General features: G+C 37.9%; 1 protein-coding gene across 1 annotated transcript in view; it reads right to left on the bottom strand.

The window, feature by feature from the left end:
- The window catches only part of hbs1l (HBS1-like translational GTPase), a 42,981-nt gene extending 18,466 nt beyond the window's left edge, over positions 1–24,515 (bottom strand). Inside the window, 10 exon segments of the mRNA XM_048179287.1 lie at positions 2,176–2,293; positions 2,378–2,433; positions 2,435–2,544; positions 2,776–2,999; positions 5,087–5,195; positions 17,640–17,673; positions 17,675–17,850; positions 21,043–21,183; positions 23,727–23,792; positions 24,328–24,515. Of these exon segments, the coding sequence (XP_048035244.1) occupies positions 2,176–2,293; positions 2,378–2,433; positions 2,435–2,544; positions 2,776–2,999; positions 5,087–5,195; positions 17,640–17,673; positions 17,675–17,850; positions 21,043–21,183; positions 23,727–23,792; positions 24,328–24,370 (1,077 nt within the window). The 5' untranslated portion in view covers positions 24,371–24,515.
- Positions 24,516–26,589: the final 2,074 nt, after the last annotated feature.

Here is a 26,589-nt window from a genome sequence, read left to right as displayed (position 1 = left end):
CCTTTTATGCTCCCGGAGCTCCTCCGTGAGAGACTCGAGGCCGGCGCGCCTCGCAGGTGATGCTCATTATCACTCGCGTCACCGGCCTCGCGCTGTTCCCTCACAGCTCTCGCCCGCCCTGCTCGTCACAGTGACTTTCCACCCACTTTTTCTTCAATGAAAGGTTAGATTTTTGCTAATTTTATGAATTAAAGATCAAAAGGATAAACAATGCAGATTTTTATAGTCATCTTTGATCATATTTACCATATTTTGCCAATAATTCTGACCACCACTGTATATATACATATACACATATAAAACGTAGCTGCTGCCATCTTGCGTCTCTGTTACATTTATCGATTACATTGAAAATGAATGGGAGGACTTCAGTATTAATAGTAAGTACTATAATATTGTTGCTGTTCATCTTCTTGCCAGGACGATTGTTTTGTACACTGTAATGGATTATAAGATAATAAACAGGTAAGATTTCAAAACAGTTGTCCCCATAATTATGTTCTGGTGAAAAGCTGTGTATTAAGTGGTATGACTGTACCTTATCCTTTAAATGATCATCTAGTTTGAACTTGTTCAGTCATCATGGCTAAAAGCCACTTGCTAGCAACAGTTTTCTTCACGAAAGCATTGCATTAATGAGCTATTTATATGTCCAATTATGTACTTATGTGGGAAGTAGCCGTGTAACAAGCAGGTTAATGTACATCCAGCCCATTGTTATGGCAAAATAAACCCCTTTAGGGTGATACAAGATCTGTCAGGGTTTATTCTGTAATAAAAACATACTATCCTACACACACACACTTATTATACTTCTGAGACTTCTATACATATATACACACACATACATATATACATTATATATATATATATATATATATATATATATATATATGTGTATATATATATATATATATATATATATATATATATATATATATATATATATATATATATATATATATATATATATATATATATATATATATATATATATATATATATATATATATATATATATATATATATATATATATATATATATATATATATACACATATACATATATATACATACACACACACACACATATATATATATATATACAGGAGTCACAAAACATTAAAAGATCCCCTAAATCGATATTGCTTTGTCATGTCAATTTCAATATCCGACATCATACAGAAATAGTCTAGAGCCAATACACACCCACCAGGCAATACACACACACCCACTTGCCCCCAAAAACCCTTTTTCAGCAGACTGACGGGAGGAAATGAGTAAATCCGGCCTGCACAATGTGACTAATTTCATTCACTGCATTTGTAAGTATCAGCCAAATCCAAACACACACACTCATACACAGAGTACTAGTGGTGGTGGCACCCATATCCACAAACAACATGTTTCATTGAGACTTTACTGTGCAAGAAATTATGCACAGACATCGGTTGTCCTCTCGTAAACTCACGTTCATGCAAAAAACGAATAGGAAAAAGAACACCCTGAAAGTGGACTCATTTACTCACTTTCCTGTCATTCTAAACGCGTATGACTTTCTTACGTGAAGAAATTCTGAAGAAAGGCCTTGTTTTTCCTGCAACTTACAATGAATGGGAACAGAAGCTTTCGAAAGCATCATACAAGTTGTCCATATGACTTGTGAATATAACTGGTCTTCTGAATTCAATAGCTTTGTGTGAGAAACAGACCAAAATTACATCATTATTCATAATACATAATGGTAATTCTCCCCTGTAGAGAGTTGTTAACCACTGTGGCCAGACCACTGAGTCAGTTAGCTGAACCTGGGAACTGAATCAGACTCATTGTGAATGATTCATTCAGACCTTTTTAATCAACTGCTTCATTAAAGATTCTTCTCTCACGAACAAGATTTTCAGTGAACCACCTTCTTTAGTTTGAAATTTCTGTCTGATTCACACACAAAGCTAGCATTTGGCTTCATAAGACTTGGAAATAAGTTGTATGGACCAATTCTATGATACTTTTGGTACTTTGGTGTCCTTTTTGATGTCTGAAAACTTTAGTTCAAATATTCAAAATTTCGAGTGTTTGGGGAAAAGTTTGAGAAGACATGGTCGTCAAAGGTGAGGAAATGATGACCATTTTCAATTTTTGGGTGCACTACTCAATTGAGCACAATGTACGTACCTGTGCCGCCCCTGTGATCATGTTCGGAATGAAGTCTTTGTGTCCCGGTGCATCCATCAGAGTAACAACCTTCGAGTCGGTCTCAAATTTTGTCATGCCCACATCCATAGTCACTCCTCTGTGAAAGAGAGCAGATGAGCTTGGTTTGGGTCACATTTTTCAAAACGGAAATGACACCTGAATGTGTTTGTTTTAAACCAACCTGTCTCTTTCCTCTCCTGTCTCATCCAATACCCACGCATAGGCGAACGAGGCCTTTGCCAGCTTTCTTGGCCTCTTGCTCATATTTATGCATGGTTCTCTTATTAACGTTCCCCAGCAGATATAACAGATGACCCATGAGAGTGCTCTTACCAGCATCTACATGACCTACACACACAAAACAGAACAGTTCAAGTTCCATATTCACAACATATACAAAGGTTTATCTAATTACGTTCATACATGTGGCTGAAGTGTTTGAAGGCCACCTCATAGAGTTTTACTCTTTTCTCACCAGGCTTGAATTAATCAAAAGAATAAAACGAAATTCAAATGTGACCAAAAAGTGAACTGCATGATAATGTGATTGGATGGATAGTGATAGAGAGGATATCGTGCCTATGACCACCAGGTTGAGTAATGGTTTTCCTCCTTGTCTTTTCTCCAGTTCGGCACGGATGTTGAGCTGCTGTTTGCTCTTTCCAGCAGGTCGAGATGGGGTCGGGGCATTCGAGTCTTCACTCACAGTCCCCGGTTTGGATGGGGTCTCTGTGGTTGAAGCAGCAGTGACCTCTGGACTCGGTCCTCTGCGAACCGATGGGGCAACGCCATTTTCTTCCGCACTATAAATGGACACAAAAGCAAATATCACCTCAGAATTTCTAGGATTGTTTATTGAGCATTATTCTTGATCTTAATGTCAACCTCATTATGTTTATTTAATGCAAGCAAAAACAAGGCTGAGATAGACGTACAATCCATTCAGCATTTTCCACTGCGTCTAATTTTCACAACTCATGTTTTTGTATTTTGTCTATGGGAAATTTGTAGAAAAGTAGCCTGGGTGCCAGCCCGAACCCCGCCCACAACATTTTTTGGACGGGAAGTTCGGTCTGGACTCGATCCATTGTGGAGTAATTATGCTCGGCTCCCAGAAGGCCGAGCCAATCAAATTGCCAGGGCGGGCTTTAATCGATGATGGACAGGCTATCTGTGGTTACGTAACCACCCACGTCATCAAAGAGCGCTTGGGTTGAATTGGTTTTCACCAACGATGACTGCAGCTGGAGAAGTAAGATGTTTAGATTCCGCTATCACGTCTGTAATAAAAGAAATCGACAGCGCATTAATTTTAAAAGACAAACAAAGAACCGCAATCAAGGCATTTGTCGATGGGAAAGATGTGTTTGCCGTCCTTCCAACGGGATTCGGCAAAAGTTTAAGTACAAGTTCAACATACGTCACTTACTGCGTTGCTCTGATTGGTTGTAGGTCTATCCAATTGAGTGCAGAGTTGTTGTTTTTTTACTGGTTCGGTTAAGACACGCCCCATAATTCAAGTGCAATGGAGCAGTATCAGACTCACATTCTGCCTAGAATATGAGTATGACGAAGTCAGGCTAGTAGAAAAGTACAATGCTGTTGAAAACTTTGGAGTTGTTTTTTTTTTATATATATTTTAAAAAGCTTTGCTCAGAAAGGCTGCATTTATTTATTTAACATTATGAAATATTACAATTTAAAACTAATTTCAAATAGATAAAAATCTGAATTTTCAGCATCATTACTCCAGTCTTCAGTGTCACATGATGCTTCAAAAGTCATTCTAATATGCTGATTTTCTGCTCAAGAAACCTTTCTTATTATCACAGTTGAAAACGGTTGTGGTGTTTAATATTTTGTGGAATTATTTTTCAGGAATCTTCAAAAGTTCAAAAGAATAGCATCTATTTGAAACAGAAATCTTTTGGAACATTATACATGTCTTTACTGCATCGATGAATAAAAAGTATTAATTTCTTTCAAAACACACAAAAAACTTTAGTGTATATAGTGTATATTTTTGTTTTGTGGACTGTACGATCTATAGACAACTTCATAAACTCAAAAACTTCAGCACATGTCCTCTAATAGTCACTTAAAGAAACTGTTCTGAACAAACTTAACCTATTAAAGTACATTGGCTGCTCCACCTGCAGAAAACCCTACACCCTTCTTCTTGAGCTCGACGGGTGTGGTCTGTGGCTGAAGGAGTGGGAGTGATAGGCTGTGGGTTCATGTTTGTGAGTGTGAGATTAATCTACAGGCACCAGCCATCTCTGTGGTTTTCTGCAATCCCAGAATGCAATGCAGGTAGAGAGACTTGGCCTGGTTCGGAGAATTAATTCTGTACTATGTACTGAAGGACTGTAACTGCAAGAGCGATAAGACAGGATAGCTCACTACAGCAGTTCAGCAATGAGTGGGCAAGAAGATGATCAAAGACGAAGGTCGATTTTTCTGTACATTTCAAAAAACATGTTAACAAAAGTATCCTATCATATTAAATGTATGTATATCCAAAGGTTCCATCATGAAATGTATGAAAATTGAGTTAAAACTACATAACATCACATATTATCAAATATCTCATGAGCGACTGTGTCTCACCAGCATTCAGTCTGGTCTGAACAGAGGGGAGAAAAAAAAAAGAAAAAGAAAAATCACTGAAAACTATAGAATCGTGTCTGATTAGGAGATGGTGTTGCAGTGCACTTATTACAGGGACAGTCCCTGTTAAGCGAGCTGTGGTTAAATGCTTTGTTTAAGGGTGAAAGACAGTGAAAGATCACATAGTTCATAGAGCATCCCTTATAAGGTTTGAACCTACAATGTTTGGGTTACCGGGGGACATCTTTAAACCACTTCCAAGTTACCTCGATTGGCTTACCTTCGCACATCAAAGCCCATGGTCTGCTTCTTGCCTGACACAGTCATCCGGGCAACCTTAGGGACGACCTCCGCTTCGACACGACTCTCCGGAGCGTCCCGTACTTTTGCTAGGATGTAGAAAACAACATGCATACACTAAATTTGTGATATTAAAATACTATTCATATTATATTGACATTTTTATTCACTTTTATTACTGATATTTGATAATCAATTAACTTTAATATTTTTTCAAAACAATTCAGATTTCTTTTAGAAACCATTTCTTTTTTGGCACAAAGCAAGCTTTTTTTGCACATGTCGTTACCTTCAGAAATGTATGACAGTGTACATTTTATGAAAGTCAAGTTTCCTGTTTGGTACAGTATGAAGAGTTACTCATTTTCAGATGAGCAGATGTGTCTGTCAGTGCACTCGACATGTGCTGAGCCTCATTTTCTCGCTATCTTACTGAAATTCATGAGTCAACTCCTCCGTGCTGCACCAAAACAGGCTCTCAGAGCCAGAGAGGGGGAAGGGATGAAAGAGTGAGGATGAGGATGAGAGAAAGCAGTTTTCTGTCCCTGTAAGGTAAATGGCTGCATCGTGTCTCGTCATAGCAGTAGAGCCGTTTCGGTAGGCAACGGCCACAGCCAGTCATCTCGCTCTGAGCAGTGAACGCTCTGGCCAGGAAAGGGTTAACTCCGGCACGTCACTCGCACTCCCACACTGACTGTGCACTTCCAGCACACAGAGGGTTAAATGCGTAAAAATAATGCAACCTCTAACCTCCAAGAACAAAAAGGATGAGAAGACAAGTCAATAAGGGGAGATCTTATATTAAAAAAAAAGTTTCAAGGGAAAAAAAGAAAAAAGCACAACGGGGGAAAAAACACTTTGGGAGAATTTGAGATGTCTGACTCACCTTGTGGAAAAAAAAAAATACGCTTGATCTTGATTATTTTTAAAGTATCATGAACACGAGAATGTTTGTGTATTTGCATTGTTATATAAACCAACGTTAATAATTATATAAAGATAAACAGTACAGGGTCCCCAGATGTGTTTGAGTTGGAATAGCCACACCACAAGGACCCTTTACACACAGAGAGCTCAAGACGACAACACACACACACACCTGTTACAGGGACAGGAAGTGCTGGGGAATGTAGATAGCAGTTCACCTGCTCTCACACACACACACACACACTCGGACCACACCCATAAAATATCTCCCATCTGAACACACACACACACACACACACACACACTCAGCAACAATTCACACACAAACCACACCCACACAACATATCTGTACACACACAGCCGCCGGAACATTCTGCGTTGCCAAATTCAACTCGTTTCTGACAAAGCTCCAAAACTATGTATTTGCAAAGTTACACCAGCAAAAAGAAAAACTGATACAACTATAAAATACAAAAACAATTTCCAAAAATGGTTGCCAGACACTCTGACAATAAAAAAAATATAATTTTTTTTATAATTTTATGCCACATTTACTAAAATTCACTCCTGTTGAATTCCATTTTATTTATATTTAAAAATGTATCCATATTTGTAACTTTTACGTCACCTTACTGAGCATCTATATTGTTTATTTCAGCACTATAAATGCTTTGGCAATACTGTAAGCATTAGCTATAATGCAATAAAGCACTGTTGACTCTGACTCTGTGTCGGCTGTTGTTCAAAAGAGTATTACTCAACTGTGATGACAATAAAAACAGGTAAAAATATAGTCTACATGTGGTACAAAAAAAGACTGAGACACACACCCTTCAGGATATGTAAATGTGCTCTTCCTAGAAAAACGGATCCAGGTCTATTCAAACACCGGTGAGACATGATCCTACCCGATTATCTTCTACTTGCTGTCAGTGACTGTACACACCTCTCCTTACTGCATCTTTCTAGATCTGTGTATTCCCTGCTAGCCCTTGTTCGTTATACATTATGAATAAAATTCAATAGTGCAACAGTGATAGAATCACACTAACAGAAAGCAATAAAATTCACTAAAAATAAAAGTTACTTCCATCTTAACACATTGTCTAACTAAACAGGTCTGGAAAGTTAAATGTGTTGGACATGTTTTTTGCTCCAGTAGGGGGCACTAGTGTAACAAGTCCTGGAAGGAAAGAAAATAAGCCTATACAAAAACCCCAAAAGGAACAGTCTTCTTTCCAGAACACTTACTTTCTACATTATCTTTTCTTCAGCTTATCTTTCATCCCCTTCTTTTCCATATCAGTTATTTTTATTGGGTTGAGTGTAGCACGGATGTCCCATAACTATGGGGAATCCCAGTACACTCACTGTACCACTGCCATTGAGATATCCTCAATTCACAATGACATCTCACGCACTATTACAGATTTTCTCACATGCGGCCTTGCCCTTACAGTACACACCTGCTGAAAACAATACATGAACATGACAGATGCACTCAGATGCATCACACACTGCACTTATTTAATCTCTTTCATAAACAGGGAAGGGCAAAGGTTGGCAAAGGCCTACAAGTTTGCATGAATGGGACATTCTTCTCAACACCTCCATCTTTACAATACTAATTTAAACTAGATTTCAAGAAAACCTTCGGAACATCCAAGCAGCACTTCTTGTAACCAACATTTAGGAACACTCTTTACAACTGCACAGCAACATTTTAAATTGTTAAATCTGCGTTCTATTTGGGGCAGAGTCATGGCCTAATGGTTGGAGAGTCAGACTTGTAAGATGAAGGTTGCGGGTTAGATTCTTAATACCGGCAGGAAAATGTAGGTGGGTTCCACCCTCAATATCCACGACACATTACTTAACTTTTTTAAAATCCCTCAGATTCAGAACACCTAACAATCACCTAGCAACTTCCCTTGTAACCAGTCAGAAAATCCAAGCGGCTACAGATCAACCAATCAGATTCAGGACACCTCTAGCATCGACCTAGCCACATTATTTTTCAAAATTTTCAAGAAAATGTGAGTGATACTTGCCTTATACACTTTTTCGGTCTAGTTCTCAAGCACCTGGAGATGTTACTTGGTGCTCAAACTTTGCTCTCCTCACTATCTTCTTTACTCTCAAACATGATGATTTTTTTTATTTTTATTAACATTAATGACACAGAAAACAGCAAGAATATTAGGCTGCTGTCACTTTAAGACAAGATGCATGCATGGACTGAATATACTGACACACATCCGGTTTCTTTCTCAACTGTTCGCTAATGACATAACCGAGAGAATACTTGCCGAGAAAGGTATTTTGACATGATTTTGTGTGTATGTGTCCGTTCAAGCGAAAGTAAACATGAAAGAGGAATCAATTCGGTGTTCGAACTAGGGCTGAAACGATTAGTCGACATTATCGACAACGTCGACAATAAAAAATTGTCGACAAATATTTTTGTTGTCGAATAGTCTCGATCTCATACGACCTATTTGAAGGGCCTGCAATAACGCGGTGTAACCAGTGGGGCGCTGTAGCGCAATACTGTAATGCAGCCCTCCCGGACCCAATCCAATAAAAGAAGTCAGCGCTTTGGAGAGCATAGTGCAAACGAAGTCGAATCTCGAATGTGGGAGATTAACATAGCATAAACATAACAAACATAACGTTTAGCATAACTACAGAACACTGTCATGCAGGGCCACCAACTCTCATTCAAACTCACTGTTCTCACACCACACGTTCATTTTCTCGCACAGTGAAAGATGCATCACAGAGCAAAGAGGACACAGACAACGCACTGACAGACAGTGTTGTGGGTAACGCGTTACAAAGTAACGCGTTAGAGTACTCTAATTACTTTTTTCCTGAAATGTGTAACTTAACGCGTTAGTTTCGTGCGTAAGTAATCAGTAACTTCGTTATTTTTAAAAAAAAGTAATCTGTTATTTTAAGGAAAGGAAAATCCCGACTGCAGCCTGCTTTTTGTCAGACAGTAGTCGGATGACTGACGTTATTCATTGTCGGGAGTCACGACTTCTAGGTGCATTTAAAGGGGCCGGGGGCTGTGTCTGTCATGTGTGAGCCGCTGCAAACGGCTTTTAATTTTTGGTAACGCATGAGTACTCTAACGCGTTACTTTTATGAATAGGTAACGCTGTATCATAACTGATTACTTTTAATTGATGGTAACGTTGTAACCTAACTAACTACTTTCCAAAGTAACTATACCCAACACTGCTGACAGATCAGGTTACTTTTGATATAAAACTAAGTCTAAGCTTTTAAATTCAGTCAATATTACTACGGGATTCAAACAATACTTGTGGTGACGCCGTTTAACGTTCTGTGGCAGATCGCGGTAACACCTCGGTTCAAGCAGCATGTGAACCTATTCCTCTCTATTACAGCGCGAAATAAACATGAATGAACATCTAAAAGTACTCACTGAACTTACTGAAATGAATCCATCTCTATTGTAATCACTTAATCGGAGTTTTAACCGCAGAAAGAAGTCAATAAAACTTGCAAACAAATATATCACACAAAATGTAACATTAACCTCAGGAAAGCCATTCAATGACCATAAACTCGATAGTTTGTGTGTGTGTGTGTTTGTGTGTGTGTATATATATATGGGTATATGTGTGTGTATATATATTATATATATATATATATATATATATATATATATATATATATATATATATATATATATATATATATATATATATATATATATATATATATATAAAATATGTGTGTGTATGTATGTTGTCGTTTCATTTTTCAAAAAAAACCCCACATAATTACATTATATTTAACCTGAATTATTATAACCTGACTATTCAGTTGGCTTGAAAATTATTAAAAACACACTTTTAAAAGCTGAAGTGATTTCCTTGTTTTATTTACTAGTTAAAGTACAGTATAACTCAATATTTTAACTAATTGCTAAAGTAGAATAATCGAACAAAGCTTACTGATTAATCAGTGCAATAATCGATGATTAGTCGATTAATCGTTCTAATAATCGATAGAATAATCGATTATCAAAATAATCGTTTGTTGCAGCCCTAGTGCGAACGCTGTCTGAAACGCGCCTCTCTCTCTCTGCGTGACCGCGCTTCGGGTGTGGCACAGATAACAGCTCACGAGTCCCGATTTTCGCCTCTTCTTCCGCTTTTAAAATCATTTGAATGTGTTAATTGGCGAGACAAAACACGTCCAAATGATAAACTTTCACTCTATGATGGTTAAATTTAGCAGTTAATCCGCGAATCACATGCGTGCCGAACCGTTGGACCTTATCCGTTCGGATCACAGATTAACTGCGATCCGTTGCACCCCTAATAATTAAAGAACACACTTATCATCATGATTGCTATCTTACCAGAGATGGAGAAAAATCCTACTCCAGTAAGTAAACGTGTCCCTGTGAGCCGGTCCCCAAAAATGTTGGTACTCGAAAGCGCTTCCCTCCATGTTTTTTGGTGCGCATCGTTTATTTTTACCACGCATGCGCACCGCTTATGTGCACCAGAGCTTATACAAAACTCACTACCGTGATGCTAGGTTGAGCGTCAAAACTGTCAAATTTTTTAATTTTGATATGCGATAGCTAGGGTCCTCTAGCCAGTAACTTTCTGAGTTTCTAATGTTTTTTTCTAATATTTCTTTCTGAAACACATGGTGTGTCTGAAATTGCATACTGAGGTATTCTATTTGAATTTTAATTGACATAACGGCCAATAAAAAATAATTTTCTGCATAGTATGAATATGAGTAGTATGAATTAAAATCAGACGAACGCCATGTTGTTACATCACGTGATCTACCAGTGTCAGTTGCGGCGCTTCACCGCCATTCATAAATCCTCTCTAATTGCCTCATGGGATAGTAAATTGCCCATTGTCTGCACACTTCAGAATCTGACCTGAAGGAATAAGTCATCCGGGTAAATTTTTCGCCTACTATTTTATGAAAACTATGAATTCAGACATACTACTCGGCTCACATACTGTTTTTTGCCTACTATGTAGTATGGAAGTAGGCATATTCGGATGCAGCCGATGTATTCGGACATACCACTATACTATATAGTAGTGAAGTATTCGATTTCGAACACAGTGACAGTTGTTTTTAGCTTATGTCTAGAGGTTACAAGTTCTCACACCACACGGTGTTGCTAGGTGGTTGCTATTACTACGGTGGTCAGTATCCAAGCAGTTTTAGGCCATTGCTACACAGTTTTTTTTACTTTACCAAAAGAAGTAAAAACTTGCAAACAAATATATCACACAAAATGTAACATTTACAGGAAAGCCATTCAATGACTAAACTCGATGTTTGTGTGTGTGTGTGTTTATATATATTGTTTTATTTACTAGTAAAGTTCAGTATAACCAATATTTTAACTAATTGATAGAATAATCGCATCGTTGATCAGTGCATTTTACATTAATCGTTCAATAATCAGTTAATCGAAAAAAAAAATATTCATTTCGAACACAGTCTTGTTTTAGCTTATCAGAGGTTCGGGTGTTGCTATGGTTGCTAAGTAATAACACAGTTCTCAGAAACAAGCCACAAGATTTGAAGCATCATTCATCTCTGTAGCACGAACAGTTCAGGACAAGTTACATGCCAAAATTTAATTCTTAAGGTTAGGGATTTGTTCAAATGTTATGATGCTCAACTTGGCAAACACCACTAATACAACCTAATCAGCAATTCCATTTCTTTTAGCCAAATTAAATAGGTATGGAGACTACAGTGTAAGAAGTCTGTGCAAGTCTTCACAGTCTAGATTAATAAAATCATCTAGTTCTACTGACAGTATTCAGGGGAGAGCGAAGAAAAAAAAACAAGAAACCGTCTGACAGAGAAGGAGAAAACTAGCTACAAATGATCTTTATTCACGCTCTCAAATAGGGTCAATAACCTCTCGCTCGCTCGCTCTCTGACCAATCTATGTAGTGCTGCACGACTCACAGCTCAGACACAATGACATATCACCATTCTGCAAAAGCCACAAAGTGCAAAAAAGGGAGAAAACGTCAAAGAGCAGTAACAGGGCCAGCTGTAAACCAGTCACTCTTTCCTGTGTGGGTGGCAAAAGAACGCAGAGAAAACAGAGGGGGAAAAAAGGGATAGATGACTTGAGGTGGTCAGATGGCAAAAAGATAGAATTTACAAAAAAGAGTTAAAGACAGCAAGTGTGAAAGGTGAGATGCACCATGCTTTTCAAAAGCAGGCCTTCACCCACGCTCGGCTTGGCAAACAGAGAGTTAACAAAAACAAGCGCGAGAAGGAAAGATACAAAGTGTGTGCAAAGCATCCTAACAGTAAAAAAAAAAAAAAAAAAAAAAAAAAAAAACTTTTGCATTTTCTGAAGAAAATAGTGAATGCTTGCCTATGCAAAACTTGTCATCATGTTGCTAGGGTAATCCAGGTGGTTGCCAGGGCATTGCTATGCTGTTGCTAAGGGTATTCTCTACTGGGTTTTAAGGTTGCTGCTTACTCCTTCAATGCAAGTCTAAGGGATTTTTGCCAGTTTATCATCCACCAGGTACAAAATAATAAATCTGATTTGTTAGAAGTGCAAAAACACACCTCTCCTCTCAAACGGCAAGAATCATTCAAGGTAATACATTAAGTATAAGTTCAATATTTAAAGGTATAGTTCTCAGAAAAATGAAAATTCTGTCATCAACCCTCATGTTGTTCCAAACCTGCAAGACACAAAATTTCGATATTTTGAAAAAGGTCTGTTTTTTGTTCATACAATTAAAGTCAGTGGGGTCCAATTTTGTTTTGGACCCCATTGACTTTCAACGTATGGACAAATATAATCAAAATATCTTCTTTTATATTCCACAGAGAGGGAATGTTTTGGAGCGACATGAGGGTGCAATAAATGGACAATTTTAATTTTTTAGAAACTAAGATTTGCCGATTGTTCAAATATCAAACTGAGGGTACGTTTACACGACAACAATATGCTTAAAACGGAGAAGTTTTTTCTTTGAGTTTTCCGCGTACAGACGACACCATTGTCAAAACAGTCCGCATCCATACGAATCTGTGAAAATGACTAAAAACGCTGTATTCTGCTGGCAGGCCATTAGATGGCGATGAAACACTATAGACTGAACGCTTAATGCGCATGTGCATGATGTCATCATTTTCACAGATTAGCGTTGTTGTTGTTTACACGCATGGTTTACACGGAGACCGTTTTTTTTTTTTTTTTTAAGTTAGCATTTTCAGACAACCAAAACGCCATTGTAGTGTAAATGAAGGGCCAAAACGCATACGTTTTCCGTTTTTAGTTGAAAACGATGTTGCGTAAACAGCCCCTAAGCATAAACAATACTACTAACAACTATTTACAGCACTAGTAATTTTGGGTACATTTCAATGAAGAAATTCAGTGAACATTTAAGCCCAACAAGAACTATCAGTGATTAAATGGTCAGAACATTTAGTCTCTTAATTAAATCTTCTAGTTTATTTAGGCTTAACTAATTATATTTCACCAACAATCCCAAAGAACACCCTCTTATCAGGATTATCAGGATTATACCATTTAGACACTAGGTCAGTGTGAAATGAGGAAATAAAGCCAATCTAAACATGCATATGCAGGTGTGTGTGTGTGTGTGTGTGTGTGTGTGTGTGTGTGTGTGTGTGTGTGTGTGTGTGTGTGTGTGTGTGTGTGTGTGTGTGTGTGTTTTCAGACCATCTTCAGATCTGTGCATGTGTGTGTATCCTCTCCCATGGTGGATGGTCTACCACAATGAAAGCAAAGCCTTTGTAAAATCTCTTCCAATATGCTCTGGGCGTGTTAACACCTTTATGTGGCCACAAAGACTCTCTGTTTTATATGTACATACGTGCGCGCACACACACGCAGTCACACGTAAGTGATAAACACCGCAAGCTAACACACCCTTTAAGGTGAGCAAAAAACAAGCACACACATCAAGTTCCCCTCCGCCCCCACATATTCACACACTCCTCAACATCAATCTCAGAAACGAAACTGGAAAATCTTTATTTCAGAATATATACAAAAAGTCAGGCCCATCATGGCCACATCGGTGTACATCAGTGCTTTAAAACAACCTAAAAATGCAGCAGACAATCACAATTGAAAAAACAAATATCAAAATGTCCATTAAACATCAATTATAATAAATAAAACACACTTTTTACAGTGTTTGGTGTCAAAACACATAATAGGAAAAACTCCAGGTGTCCCCCAAACCCAAATGTCTTCCCTCTTTCTGTGTTTGTGGTAAACCAGCACTGCACCTCATTTCAAATGGCAGCAAAACAGCTGTGGAGAGAATCTGCTGTTTTTTTTCCTTTTATCTTTTGCACTCTATCTGCTCCTACTGTGTATTTTCTTTTCGTTATGTACAGCGACTTTAGAATTGAATCAATAACTGTCATAAAACTACATAATCAAGTACAAAAATATACATTTAGCCTAAGAAACCATTTTTTAAAAAGTGAAAATATGAAAATCAAAATGAAAAAATTAAAATACAAAGACTTTAAAAGTAATACTAATTACTATCTGAGGTTGTAGAGTTGTCAAAAGTACCAACTTCGGTACCTAGTCTGTATTGAAATTTTAAAAAATCGGATGCTTTGAGCACCGTTGAGCATGTTCACAGCTCATCATATTTGTCTGTGATTGGCTTCAATGATCACTGCTGTAAAAACTTTGTAAATAGTCATCAATGAAGCTCTTCACTGAGCGCTTACACAGATACATACGGGAGCGTTTGAAAGCAGGCGTCTATCGCGGACCAATCCACTGATGGACACCTGCTTTCAAACACTCCTGTTCCCGCTTTCAAATTTAAACACTTCCGTGTGCTTTCAAACGCTCCCGTGCGTTGATCATTGCAGCCAATTACAGACATATCCGATGAGCGCGAGAAAACAATGGCCAATCAGAGGCGTTTACGAATCCGCTCAACAGCACTCAAAGCATCACATTTTTAAAAATTTTAGTAACAATAGGTACCGAAGTCAATACTTTTGACAACTCTATGAGGTTGTGATATTTTAGAAGAACAGTCCTTTATAACTTCCCAGTGTAGGCTGTAAATAAATATAAACAAATAGAAATTACAAAAGTATAAAGAATCATATGGGCAATGATATAAAATAGCTGTCTCATTTCTTTAAGTAATAATTTCATGGCTCAAATATACAACCATTTGAGTGCTGATCTATGATTAAGATCTGAAAGTTCCTATTTTCCAAAAATTATAAATGCTAATCTATGCATTTCATTCTATAAACCACTAATATTTAGCATTCAGTCAGCAACTTCTAGATATAGCCCTGCTCCTTTGGATTATGGGCGAAACCGTAATGTCATAATCTTGTGTAAAAATGAACCTGAGCCTTAATACTGTTTTATATGTATAGAGTTCAGACTTAAGTTTGGGAGACTTTTAAAATGCTCTGAAAAAGAAAGAAAAAAAAAAAAAAAAAAATCAGTCTCGAGTAAAAGCTTTTTTCTGATTCGCTTTGACTATGTCATCAGGAGAGGGCGTGTCGAAAGAAAACGGGGCGATGTGATGGAGAGGTAGACACTGCACTCGTTCTTTCACTCTCTCCATCTGTCTGCTGTATAAGAAAGCATTATGCGTCGCTCTACCGCGCCGACTCTTCTCGCTGCTCACGCACACACACAATGCTAACGCGAAAATTGACGGTTTAGCAAAGACGCGTTTTTTCTGAGTAGCGGAGACTTTGGGTAAAACTCAAAAGGGTTGGCGAGCGACTGTCAGGAGATGTTTGGGACATAAGCGCACTAAGATCAACACAGCGATTTAAGCTTAGCGAGGGGGCTTAGTTAATGCTGTTGCAGATTTGTTCGATGCTTGAAGATTAGACCCATTTTCACTCTTTCGAGATGTAGTGCACGCAAGTGACGTTTGGTGTCGGGACATGAGTTCAGACAGGGATGGTGCCTCTGAAAAGCCCGGAGGAGCAGATGTTTGGATAGGCTTTTGGATGTGCGTATTGTTTTGTGTACCAGCAATATATGAATTTTGTGTGTTTTGGAGTCCTGGTAAACTGTCATAGAGTTTGGGACTGCTGTCCTGGTGCTCCTGAATCAGCTCAGCTAATGAAAGGCTTCCAGAGCTCTTTCCTTGCCCAGGTACCCCCAACGGCCCACTGCTTTGCAGGACAGAACTCAAACCTCCTAAGCAGACAGGAAGAGGGGCAGGGCCGCTGGGAATCCTGCAGAGCCAGACTACTGAGTGAGCAGGTTAGAAGAGATGAGGAGGGTGTCACACCCAGACCAGCTGGGACAGAGGCTCCCAAAGAGAAACCAGAAGAGAGAGTCGCCCCAGAGCCTACAGATAAACCGGAAGAAGGTGGGACACTAGGACCCTGAGATAGAACTGCAGAAAGTGGTGCAGGTAGGACCAAGGAAAGAACCAAAAGGACTGGTAGTAAGAGGAACTGTGAAATCCAATGAGACACCAGTGGAGGCAACTAAAGGAGGAATGTTTGTACACTTCTGTTCATGCTGAGCTATTACTTGGGCGAGTGAACTTTGTCCTAAAGTATCACCACTGCCCAAATTATGACTTGAAGCCACTTTTAAATGTTTTTTTGCCAAACTTCCCAGACCAGGGGGAGGATTCAGAGCAGTAGGTATGATCTTGTTTGGTTCAGGTGTGGCTAACAGATCACTGAGGTTGTAAGACTGACCATCTTGTTTCAGGGGTTTGCATGAATGTGCACTTGATACAGTCTTAATACTATCGTGTGAGGGAGAAAATAAGGCTCCTTACCTTACGAGGGCCAATCGTAGTCAGAGAGTGCAACCAAGAGGATGAAGGCGGCGATCAATGGTTAGCCGAGACCACAGAGAGAGCAAGAAAAAGGCAATACGTTATACACGGTAAAATTAAGGATATCAGAGATTTAAAAAAAATAAATAAATAAAATAAAAACTCAGTCTGGTTGATATAAAAAATGTCAGCAGTTGAAGCCTAGGGAAAAATTAGTATCTTACATTTTTAAATTGTATACATAAATTGTAAAGGTAAAATAAAAAATAGGTTATCTTTAAAGTATATATATATATATATATATATATATATATATATATATATATATATATATATATATATATATATATATATATATATATATATATATATAGAAATGTGACAAATAATAATAATAAATATCAGTATTAGCAGTAGTACTTTTATTAATCATTTTTAATGTATTATTATGTATTATTATTAGCATTTATTTATAGCCTCTGTGACTGAAACACAACAAAAATGTTAGGTTCTCCCCAGTTTTGGAAAAACCCTGGAGTTTAACATTTTCCCCTGAGACCTCATGCCAACTTTGTGTGTTTTAACTATCTGTGGTCTTGCTGGAGTGGTTTTCATTTTCATTTTGGTTTAAAATACATAAGAGGGCATATTTTTAAGTGGAAGTGGCACAGATGTGTTCTGGATAGTTAATGTGCTATAATGGTGTGAAGGGTTTTTCTTGTTGTTGTTGGTGTGTTCTGGTTTTGGGTGGATGGGTGTGTGTACCTTTCTGCGGTGCAGCTGTGGTGGTAGGCTCAGGGCAGTGTGTTGGTTCGGGCTGGAGGGGCGTGTGTATTGGTGTTCTCCTCAGTTAGAATGAAATCAAGGGCCCGGTGAGGGTCACAGTCGTATTTAAGAGCTGCCTGAGTCAGTGTGGAGTCTGAAATTGAGTCTCCCAGTACTGCTCTCATCTGATCCAAACAGGAATACAACTGACCTGTCCAAACACGAACATATTGATGTAAAATGAGGACATCTGATACAATACGTATTCCTAATGGAATATGTTAACATTCCACAAAACTGAATCTAGGATTTTTGACAGACACAAATGATTAGATTAAAAATTACTTCAGTACAAAAACACCATTGTTTACATTTAATCTTTAATACCTTTCAAAGGTTTGGGGTCAATATATATATATTTTTTTTTAAAAATCAGTTTTTAACATTGATAATGATAATAAATGTATCTTGGGCACCAAATCAGCATATTAGAAAGATTTTTCTGAAGGATCATGTGACATTGAAGACTGGACTTATGAATACTAGAGTAGAGTACAACAGTCATTTTAAATTTGTAACAATATTTCACAGTTATTTTTGCAATTAATTATACTGTATCACAATATTACTGTATTTTTTTATCAAATAAATACAGAAGCGGTGAGCATAATAGATTTCGTTTTAAAAACATTTAAAATTTTACCGACCCCAAACTTTTGAACGGTAGAGTACATGTTCTAGACTGGGTAAACCCGGCCTGATCAGCCGGCAATTTGATTTCGCCCGGCAACTCAGTCTGGAAACCCGTACATTCATTTCTACTGCTTCTGTTACACTTTTGCGGGAACCAATCACAGACTGGCTTATCCACCTTGCTCGCTATTGGCAGGGTATAACACGATGACGATAGAGAAGCGAACGGCAAGCACGACCGTCAATCCAATTCATTTTAACCTCTCGACGATGCTGAATGACTTCTTTAGTTTAGCAAACAAATCGCTCGAGTGGGTGTAAATACGATCACTTTCATGTTTTTTTTTTACACAACCTGCAAAAATCAGGTTTCACTGTTTGAGCGTCACTGTTTGAGAGCGTCCCGTTTCACTGTTGCACTGTAGTGAGAGCACAGCTGAGATCGCATCACAGCCTATGGTCCTTAAGTCCGAAATCACCCCCTAAAGCCTCATTCACTATTCCCTACGTTATCCACTTATATTGTTCACTTGAAAGAGTGAATGAAAACGAGTGAGTGAATTCGGACAGCCGTTATGTGTACATTGGCTGTACACTCGTTATTGCGGTGCAATATGAGATTGAATGAGTGCACTCAATAACGTCCACTATGGTTTCGGACACCACTACAAATGGCTGTCGCCTCAAATAATGCCCTATTCGAGGTTATAGGGGGCGATTTCGGATTCAGCCCTTGATTACAGCGGAGAATTCAAACTACACGCGGCACGCGAGATAGAGCGGTTTCTGCGCGGAGCACCGTGATGAGATGAACAATGTTCTCCACATGGATCACATTATATAGACCGGAGCGAGCGTGTTTAAGTTTTTTTATGGACCTATTTCATCACGTCTTTAAATGAAATGTAACGTTATGCAAAGGACACTGAATTGTATGTCTGATCACGACCGCGATGACACGATGGGTTATTCTGCTACACAGAAGACGATGTAAGTTAATAAATAGACTGACAATTCAAAGAAGAATGGGCAAAAATGTAACTGCTTTATTCTTTCTGTGTTAAACTTACGTGTGTCATTTGTTCAGAGACTGTAGTGCTCTTAAATGTACTGAAAATATCCTTAGACAGTTTAAATGTTCTTCCGCGTTTCTCCCTCGTTTTGGCAGTTTGTTGTTATATAGGGTTATTTTTAAAATGCTTAAGGTGCCCTCAACTTTTTTTTTTCTATCTCCATGGTCATATTTTAATATTCATGTGTCTGTAATGAGTGTTGCAGGTCTGTGTTTTATTGGTTGTTGTCTCCCCACAGCATCATTTTGTGGGGCTTTGTAAACCTGTATTAACTCTAGTGTGGAATATTTCTACAATATTCACTCATCATGACAGTAAAACAGGGCATTCTAGTCAATCTACTGCAGTATTTCCTCTCTCAATCAGTAGAAAATGTGGTTAATGCCCGGACATGCATAGGGGGAAAAAATACCGTCATATACCGTGAAACCGATATAATTTTGAAAAATACCGTGATATAAATTTTTGGTCATACCGCCCAGCACTAGACAATACATATTCTCATATTACACTAATTGTTGGGTTGTCTGAAAAACTAGTTGATTAGTCTGTCTTAAGGACACTGGTTAGCCTGATTTAGTCTACAAGACCCAAATCAGACACATTTCTTAGAGACACAACACTACAACACTTAGTAGCAACAGGCCTAACTTTTAGACTATCAGCCCTCTGAAATCCTTTAAGAATTTGTATCTCTATATTCATTCCCTTTAAAGCACCACCATTAAAAATATTAAAGCTAAAATTAGATAAACTTTCTAGCCAGATAGTGAACAAGTCATTACAATAAGCGCTGTCTCTTAACCCATTAAAGTGATAGTTCACCCACAAATTAAAATTATGATTTACTCACCCCCAAGCCATCCTAGGTGTATCTTCTTTCAGACAAACACAATCAGAGATATATTTAAAAATATCCTTGCTCCTCCAAGCTTTATAATGTTTGTGAAGGGGAGGGGCACATTTTGAAGCAAAAAAAAAAAAAAATGCATCCAACCATCATAAAAGTAATACATACGGCTCCAGGTGGTTAATAAAGGCCTTCTGAAACTAAGCGATGTTTTTTTTTTTTAAAGAAAAATATCCATATTTAAAACGAAATTAACTATAATAACTAGCTTTCGGCAGACGGCCGTACATAACGATTTGCAGCGGAAGAGTAACCTCTGACCCGACGCATGACGCAATGATGACCGCAGAAGCCCAGAGGATAGAGCAAAACAAAACACCGGTCATGAATTAGAAGTCTAAAACAATCATTTTTAAAGAGAAATGTTGGAGAATTTTGATATAAGAGAAGAGGAGCTTGAGATTGTTGCACAGCCCTATTTGTTTAAATCTCGAGAGGTGTCTAAGCTTACGATACTCCTGCATCCTGTGTCATACATCGCATCACGGGTTACTCATTTGGCACAGGGGTTACTCAGAAGGCCTTTGTTAACCCCCTGGAGGCCTATGGATTATTTTTGTATAATGATGGATAAATTTTTTTGGGCTTCAAGCAAGGATATTTTTAAATATATCGCCGATTGTGCTTGTCTGAAAGAAGATAGTCATATACACCTAGGATGGCTTGAAGGTGATCATGGGATAATTTTCATTTTTTCAGTCAACTATCCCTTTAAGTCAATGTGTACCTTGCTGTAGTGGGTCTAGTGTGCTTGTGATGATTGGAGAGGTTGGCATCTCCTCTTCCTCCTCCTCATATACTTCCTCCTCCACGGTCTCTACATGTCGAGCCTGCCTCGAGTCTTGACGTGAATAGATAAACTGTGCGGCTATGGAAACATGAATTCACAATCATCTCCATAACAGACAAAAAAGAAAATCAATATTATACAGTTAAAAGGCCAGTTCTGTCACCAATTCTGTCATCAATTACTCACACTCATGTCGTTCAAAACCCATAAAGGCAGGAACACACCAAGCCCACGCCGATGAACTAGTGGCGACGAAAGCAGACTGCGGGGTTGGCTCACGACGGCAGCGTCTGTGTCCAAAGATGCCCTGACAAACCAAACCGACGCTCGACAGCCGACGGCCAATTAGCACGTCAGTTCTGCGCCTGCGTGAGATGAAATGCCTTTCCGTACCAGCAGGTGGCAGTAGCTGAACAGCCAATCAGAATGATCAGATGGCCCGACGAACCGACGAGCCGACGCAGATTCAAAATGTCGAATCTGGACCAACTTCAGCCGACGGTGCGGAACACACTGAGAAAACTTAGTCGGCCGACCAACCAACAACAACTGGCTTGCTGTATTCCTGCATCGGAGCATAATGAATCAGTGTGTCGAATCTGCTGTTCGGAGCGCCAAAGTCACGTGATTTCAGCTGTTGGCAGTTTGGCATGCGATCTGAATCATGATTCGACACACTGATTCGTTTATGCTCCGATGCTTCATGAAGCAGTGTTTTGAAATCGGCCATCACTAAATAAGTCGTTATTTTGTTTTTTTGGCGCTCCAAAAATATTCTCGTCGCTTTATAATATTAATATTGAACAACTGTACTCACATGAACCGATTTAAATATGTTTTTAGTACCTTTATGGATCTTGAGAGAGGAAGTGTCATTGCTCCCTATGTAGGCCTCACAGAGCCAACGGATTTCAACTAAAATATCTTAATTTGTGTTCTGAAGATTAACGAAGGTCTTACGGGTGTGGAACGACATGAGGGTAAGTAATAAATGACAGAATTTTTTTGGGTGAACTAACCCTTTAAGACATTTTATTTAATTTACGGAACAAAAAGAAAGATATTTTTAATGAAATCTGGGAGATTTCTGTCCTTCCATTGCAAGTCTATTCACCCAAAACTCTGAAGCATTTAAAATGTTCATTCTCATGTCACGCAGCACGTTTGAGCTTCCGCAAGAACTACTGAGGTTCGTTCTTGTGCGTCAAGCAACTACGTTGAGCTTCCATTAACCATATTTGAGTACTATGTAAATTCAATGTTTATATGTGAATAAAATCCTAAATTAAATCTGTTCGTCATGTACAGTGATCGTGTCTCTTCAGAAGACTTAGATTAAACTGCTTGATCCATATGGATTTGTTTTGAACTGTCATAGTTTTGGGTGAAATGACTTTCCATGGAGGGACAGATCTAAATCTCTCAGATTTCATAAAAAATATCTTCATTTGTGTTTTGAAGATGAATGAAAGTCATATGGGTTTGGAACGAAATAAGATGACAGAATTTTAATTTTTAGGTTAACTATCCCGAGTACGGGGTATTTTTTGGGAAAATGACATTGCAAATGTCGTATTTTGATAAACAGCATTCCAATGGGTCCTATAAGACAGCAAAACTCATAGATTACTGGGTTCAAACCAAAACTTTTTTAAATTCAATCCACCATATTTGGCCAAAAATGAAATGCAAATGACATGAGGGTAATGCAAATGACATTGGGTTAGTTCACCCAAAAATGAAAATAATGTCATTAATTACTCACCCTCATGTCGTTCTACACCCATAAGACCTTTGTTCATCTTCAGAACACAAATTAAGATATTGTTGATGAAATCCCGATGGCTCAGCGAGACAGCAATGCCACTGAAAATCTCAAGATCCATAAAGGTACTAAAGACGTATTTATATCAGTTCATGTGAGTTCAGTGGTTCTACCTTAATATTAAAAAGCGACGAGAATATTTTTTGTGCACCAAAAAAAAACAAAAAAAACTTTTCAACAATATAGTGATGGGCAATTTCAAAACACTGCTTCAGAGCTTTACAAACTGAATCAGTGACTCGGATTGAAAAAAGTCACGTGATTTCAGCAGTTTAGCCGTTTGATAGGTGATTCGAATCACTGATTTGAAAGAAAAGAATCATAAAGCTCCGAAGCAGTGTTTTGAAATCGGCCATCACTAGATATTGTTGAAAAGTCATTATTTGTTTTTTTTGGCACACAAAAAGTAATCTCGTTGCTTTATAATATTAAGGTAGAACCACTGAACTCTCTGTTTTAAAATGTTTTAATACCTTTATGGAGCTTGAGATTTTCAGTGGCATTGCGGTCTATGCAGGCCTCGCTGAGCCATCGGATTTTATCAAAAATATCTTAATTTGTGTTCCGAAGATTAACGAAGGTCTTACGGTGTAGAACGGCATGAGGGTGAGTAATAAATGACATTATTTTCATTTTTGGGTGAACTAACTCTTTAAATACGCAATTTTCAAATAAAAAAAAAATAAAAATTAGGATCATTTTGCAATTGTGATTTATGACTTATCTAAATGACCGGCATCCTCAAAAATTTACACAATTAATTTAAATCACATGCAAATTTTATGAAAACACAAACCAGTGGCAGGAGAGATGCAGTAGTCATCCTCCACTGACTGCCCGTACACGTCATCATCATCAAAGTCTATAAACAGGGGGAAAAAAATGAGACAATTCTGTTTTAATCCAAACCACAGCAATTCCACTGCATCAACAAACAGAAAAGCATTGATGGGGCCAAAAAAGCTTTGCTTAGTCAGCTGCTACACCACCTGAAGCAATGCAACAACAGTCATTAACAAAACTGACAGTCAAAAGTCACCAATACTGGGTAGAAATAGAGTAAACTTATAAATCTTAACAAGAAAAAGAATCCAGGTGTTACTTTTGTCTTATATAAACTAGACGGCTGATTTGTGATCACCAAAACAGACAGAAACATAAAGGCTAACGTTAGATGTAAAGTAACTGTTAGTTAATGTTTTCAATTACCAAAAACAAATATTTGAGTTTAAAAGCACATAACTCGTCACCAGGTGCACAGTCCAGCTGTTACTATCTGAAACAGTGACACGACAGCAGTCTGCAGCTCTGAAGTCTGTATAAATAAGACAGCTAACTAGCAGTCATACAGGCCTCTTTATATAAAAGCGGTTAAATATCATATTCCCCGTATATACCTTCGTCGTAGTTATAACCTCGGACATTCCTGTGGCGGGACATTTTTTGTTCGACAGCTTTTTTTCACGTAAACAAAGTACGCGAAGCAAAATATCAATTGTCAGTGCAAAGTTTGGACATGCGTCTCATTCCACAGCCGCCATATTGACGGCCATCAGATGCAGGAGGGACGCGCATGCGCAGTGACAAAATACTTTGAGTCGGAAAAAATAATTACAAATTTAGATTCTGAAAGCCTCTAAAACTCTACGAAGGAAATCCTAGATTGAACAAATATATGTTTTTTAGTAAAACTGGAATTTAGGCGGAGATTATAGTTAACACGGTAAGTTTTGTAAAGGATGAACATTAATTTATTTAGACACATATTGGCCTAGATTATAAATCTATATGTTAATTCTACAGTGAAATAATATAGTAAGCGTAATAGAGACTTTTTGTTTTACAATGTAAATTGTATAGTTATAAATCAAACATGAATTAACACTGAGATATCTAATGTTAGTATGAACATTTTTACTTTGTGTATCAGAAAATATTTAGACACATATACAAAATAAATATATATGTCTGTGGTTAACTTAACAGTGATTTATTATTATTATTATTACTTTTATTATTAAGAAGCATAAAAAAGAGACTTTTTGTTCTACACGACAAATTATGCAATATACATTTATAAATCAAACATAAACACTGACGACATCTTATATTTAAATGTATGACTAAGTTTATGACAAGATTATTTAGATTAATACAGTTGCGTGACAGTTGGGGAAACACTGGCAACGGGTTTTCCAACTATATCTATAATTGTATATATTTTTCACTTATTGTCATGTGTTTAATTGATCTTTTGACCTCCATAGCAGCCCAAGTGGAGAAAAAAAAAATCCCCTGTAAGGTTTATCTCTCCTTGGAACCCAAAACTCTGCAGCTGTGAAACCTACTCCTGGAAACCACCTTCAATCTCTTTCCTCCTCTCTGCTGTATCAGATTTTTTTAGGATCTTGATCTTTCAGTTTCAATACTTTCAATAAATCGATGACCCTACACGGAGGAATCATGTAGGAGATATGAACAGGGAACTAAGCTGATTGCTTAGTTCCCTGTTCATATCTAAATAAGCCTCTCAGTCTGGGCTGTATAGAAAACATATAGGAGAATTGTCAGAAAATATAAAGGAGAGGATAGGAGTTGGGTGAATGTTGAATTAATTTGATTGGCATTTACATTTTAATGTGTTATAAGTCAAGAATAGTGAGATAATGTATAAATAAAGTCGTTCTGTACAACAGGTATGGCAGATAGATAATGGGAGAGATTTACCATAGTCACTAATCTGATACTGTTTGTGCTAAATAGGTTTCATTCACATCTGCATGACATTTAAACTTTAAGAACATGTCTAAATTTAACTTAAAAACAGATATACAGATGCTTTCTTAGAGTGACCCAGTTATATCAAGTCTATAGAGTAGGTTGACATGGGTGGGAGGGGTTCTTTCCATGTGCAGAAAAAGCAACCCGATGAAATTTTGTATGAATCTGTAAGGAAATGTATGATTTTTAGAAAAAAAAAAAAAAACGTAAGCAAGATCCACCCCAACAGATCGTAAGCAGGAAGCAGATCGTACAAATATATACGAATTCATATGACTTAACCACCAGTTCGCAAAAACGTAAAGTATAAATGCATTACTTTAAGTCAGCATGAAACGGAAGTTGCGATATAGTCTTTTCTTCCCTATCCACCTTATTTTTCAGGTAAGAGGGGGCGCGGCCATTTATAATTTTAATGTGTCTGGCTTCCGGTGTCATTCCCCTTATTTTTAGCTGCCAGACCACCTTCCGTATTCAACTTACGAATAAAGTATAACGCCTCTCGCAGTTCAAACGCTTACGCTATGTCCTACGCCTTCCATATTCAAATTGTGAAAAAAGCGTATCTGACGCAACGTTGAATACAGAAGGCAGTCTGGAAGTACTTGCGGAAGCTAGATATTTCACTTCATAACTTGTTAAATATGGATATTTGTTTACACAAACGCATCGCTTCGCTTCAGAAGGCCTTTATTAACCCCCCGGAGCCGTGTGGAGTACGTTTAAGATGGATGGACGCGCACTTTCTTGAGCTTCAAACTCGTTGGTCCTGTTCACTGCCATTATAAAGCTTGGACGCGTCAGGATATTTATTAATATAACTCCAATTATTTCATAAGTAAAAAGAAAGTCATATACACCTAGGATGGCTTTAGGAT

The sequence above is a fragment of the Megalobrama amblycephala genome, linkage group LG24 (genome assembly GCF_018812025.1).
Source record: "Megalobrama amblycephala isolate DHTTF-2021 linkage group LG24, ASM1881202v1, whole genome shotgun sequence".
In the NCBI taxonomy this organism is placed as follows: Eukaryota; Metazoa; Chordata; class Actinopteri; order Cypriniformes; family Xenocyprididae; genus Megalobrama; species Megalobrama amblycephala.
This window is presented reverse-complemented; position numbering and strand designations above follow the sequence as displayed.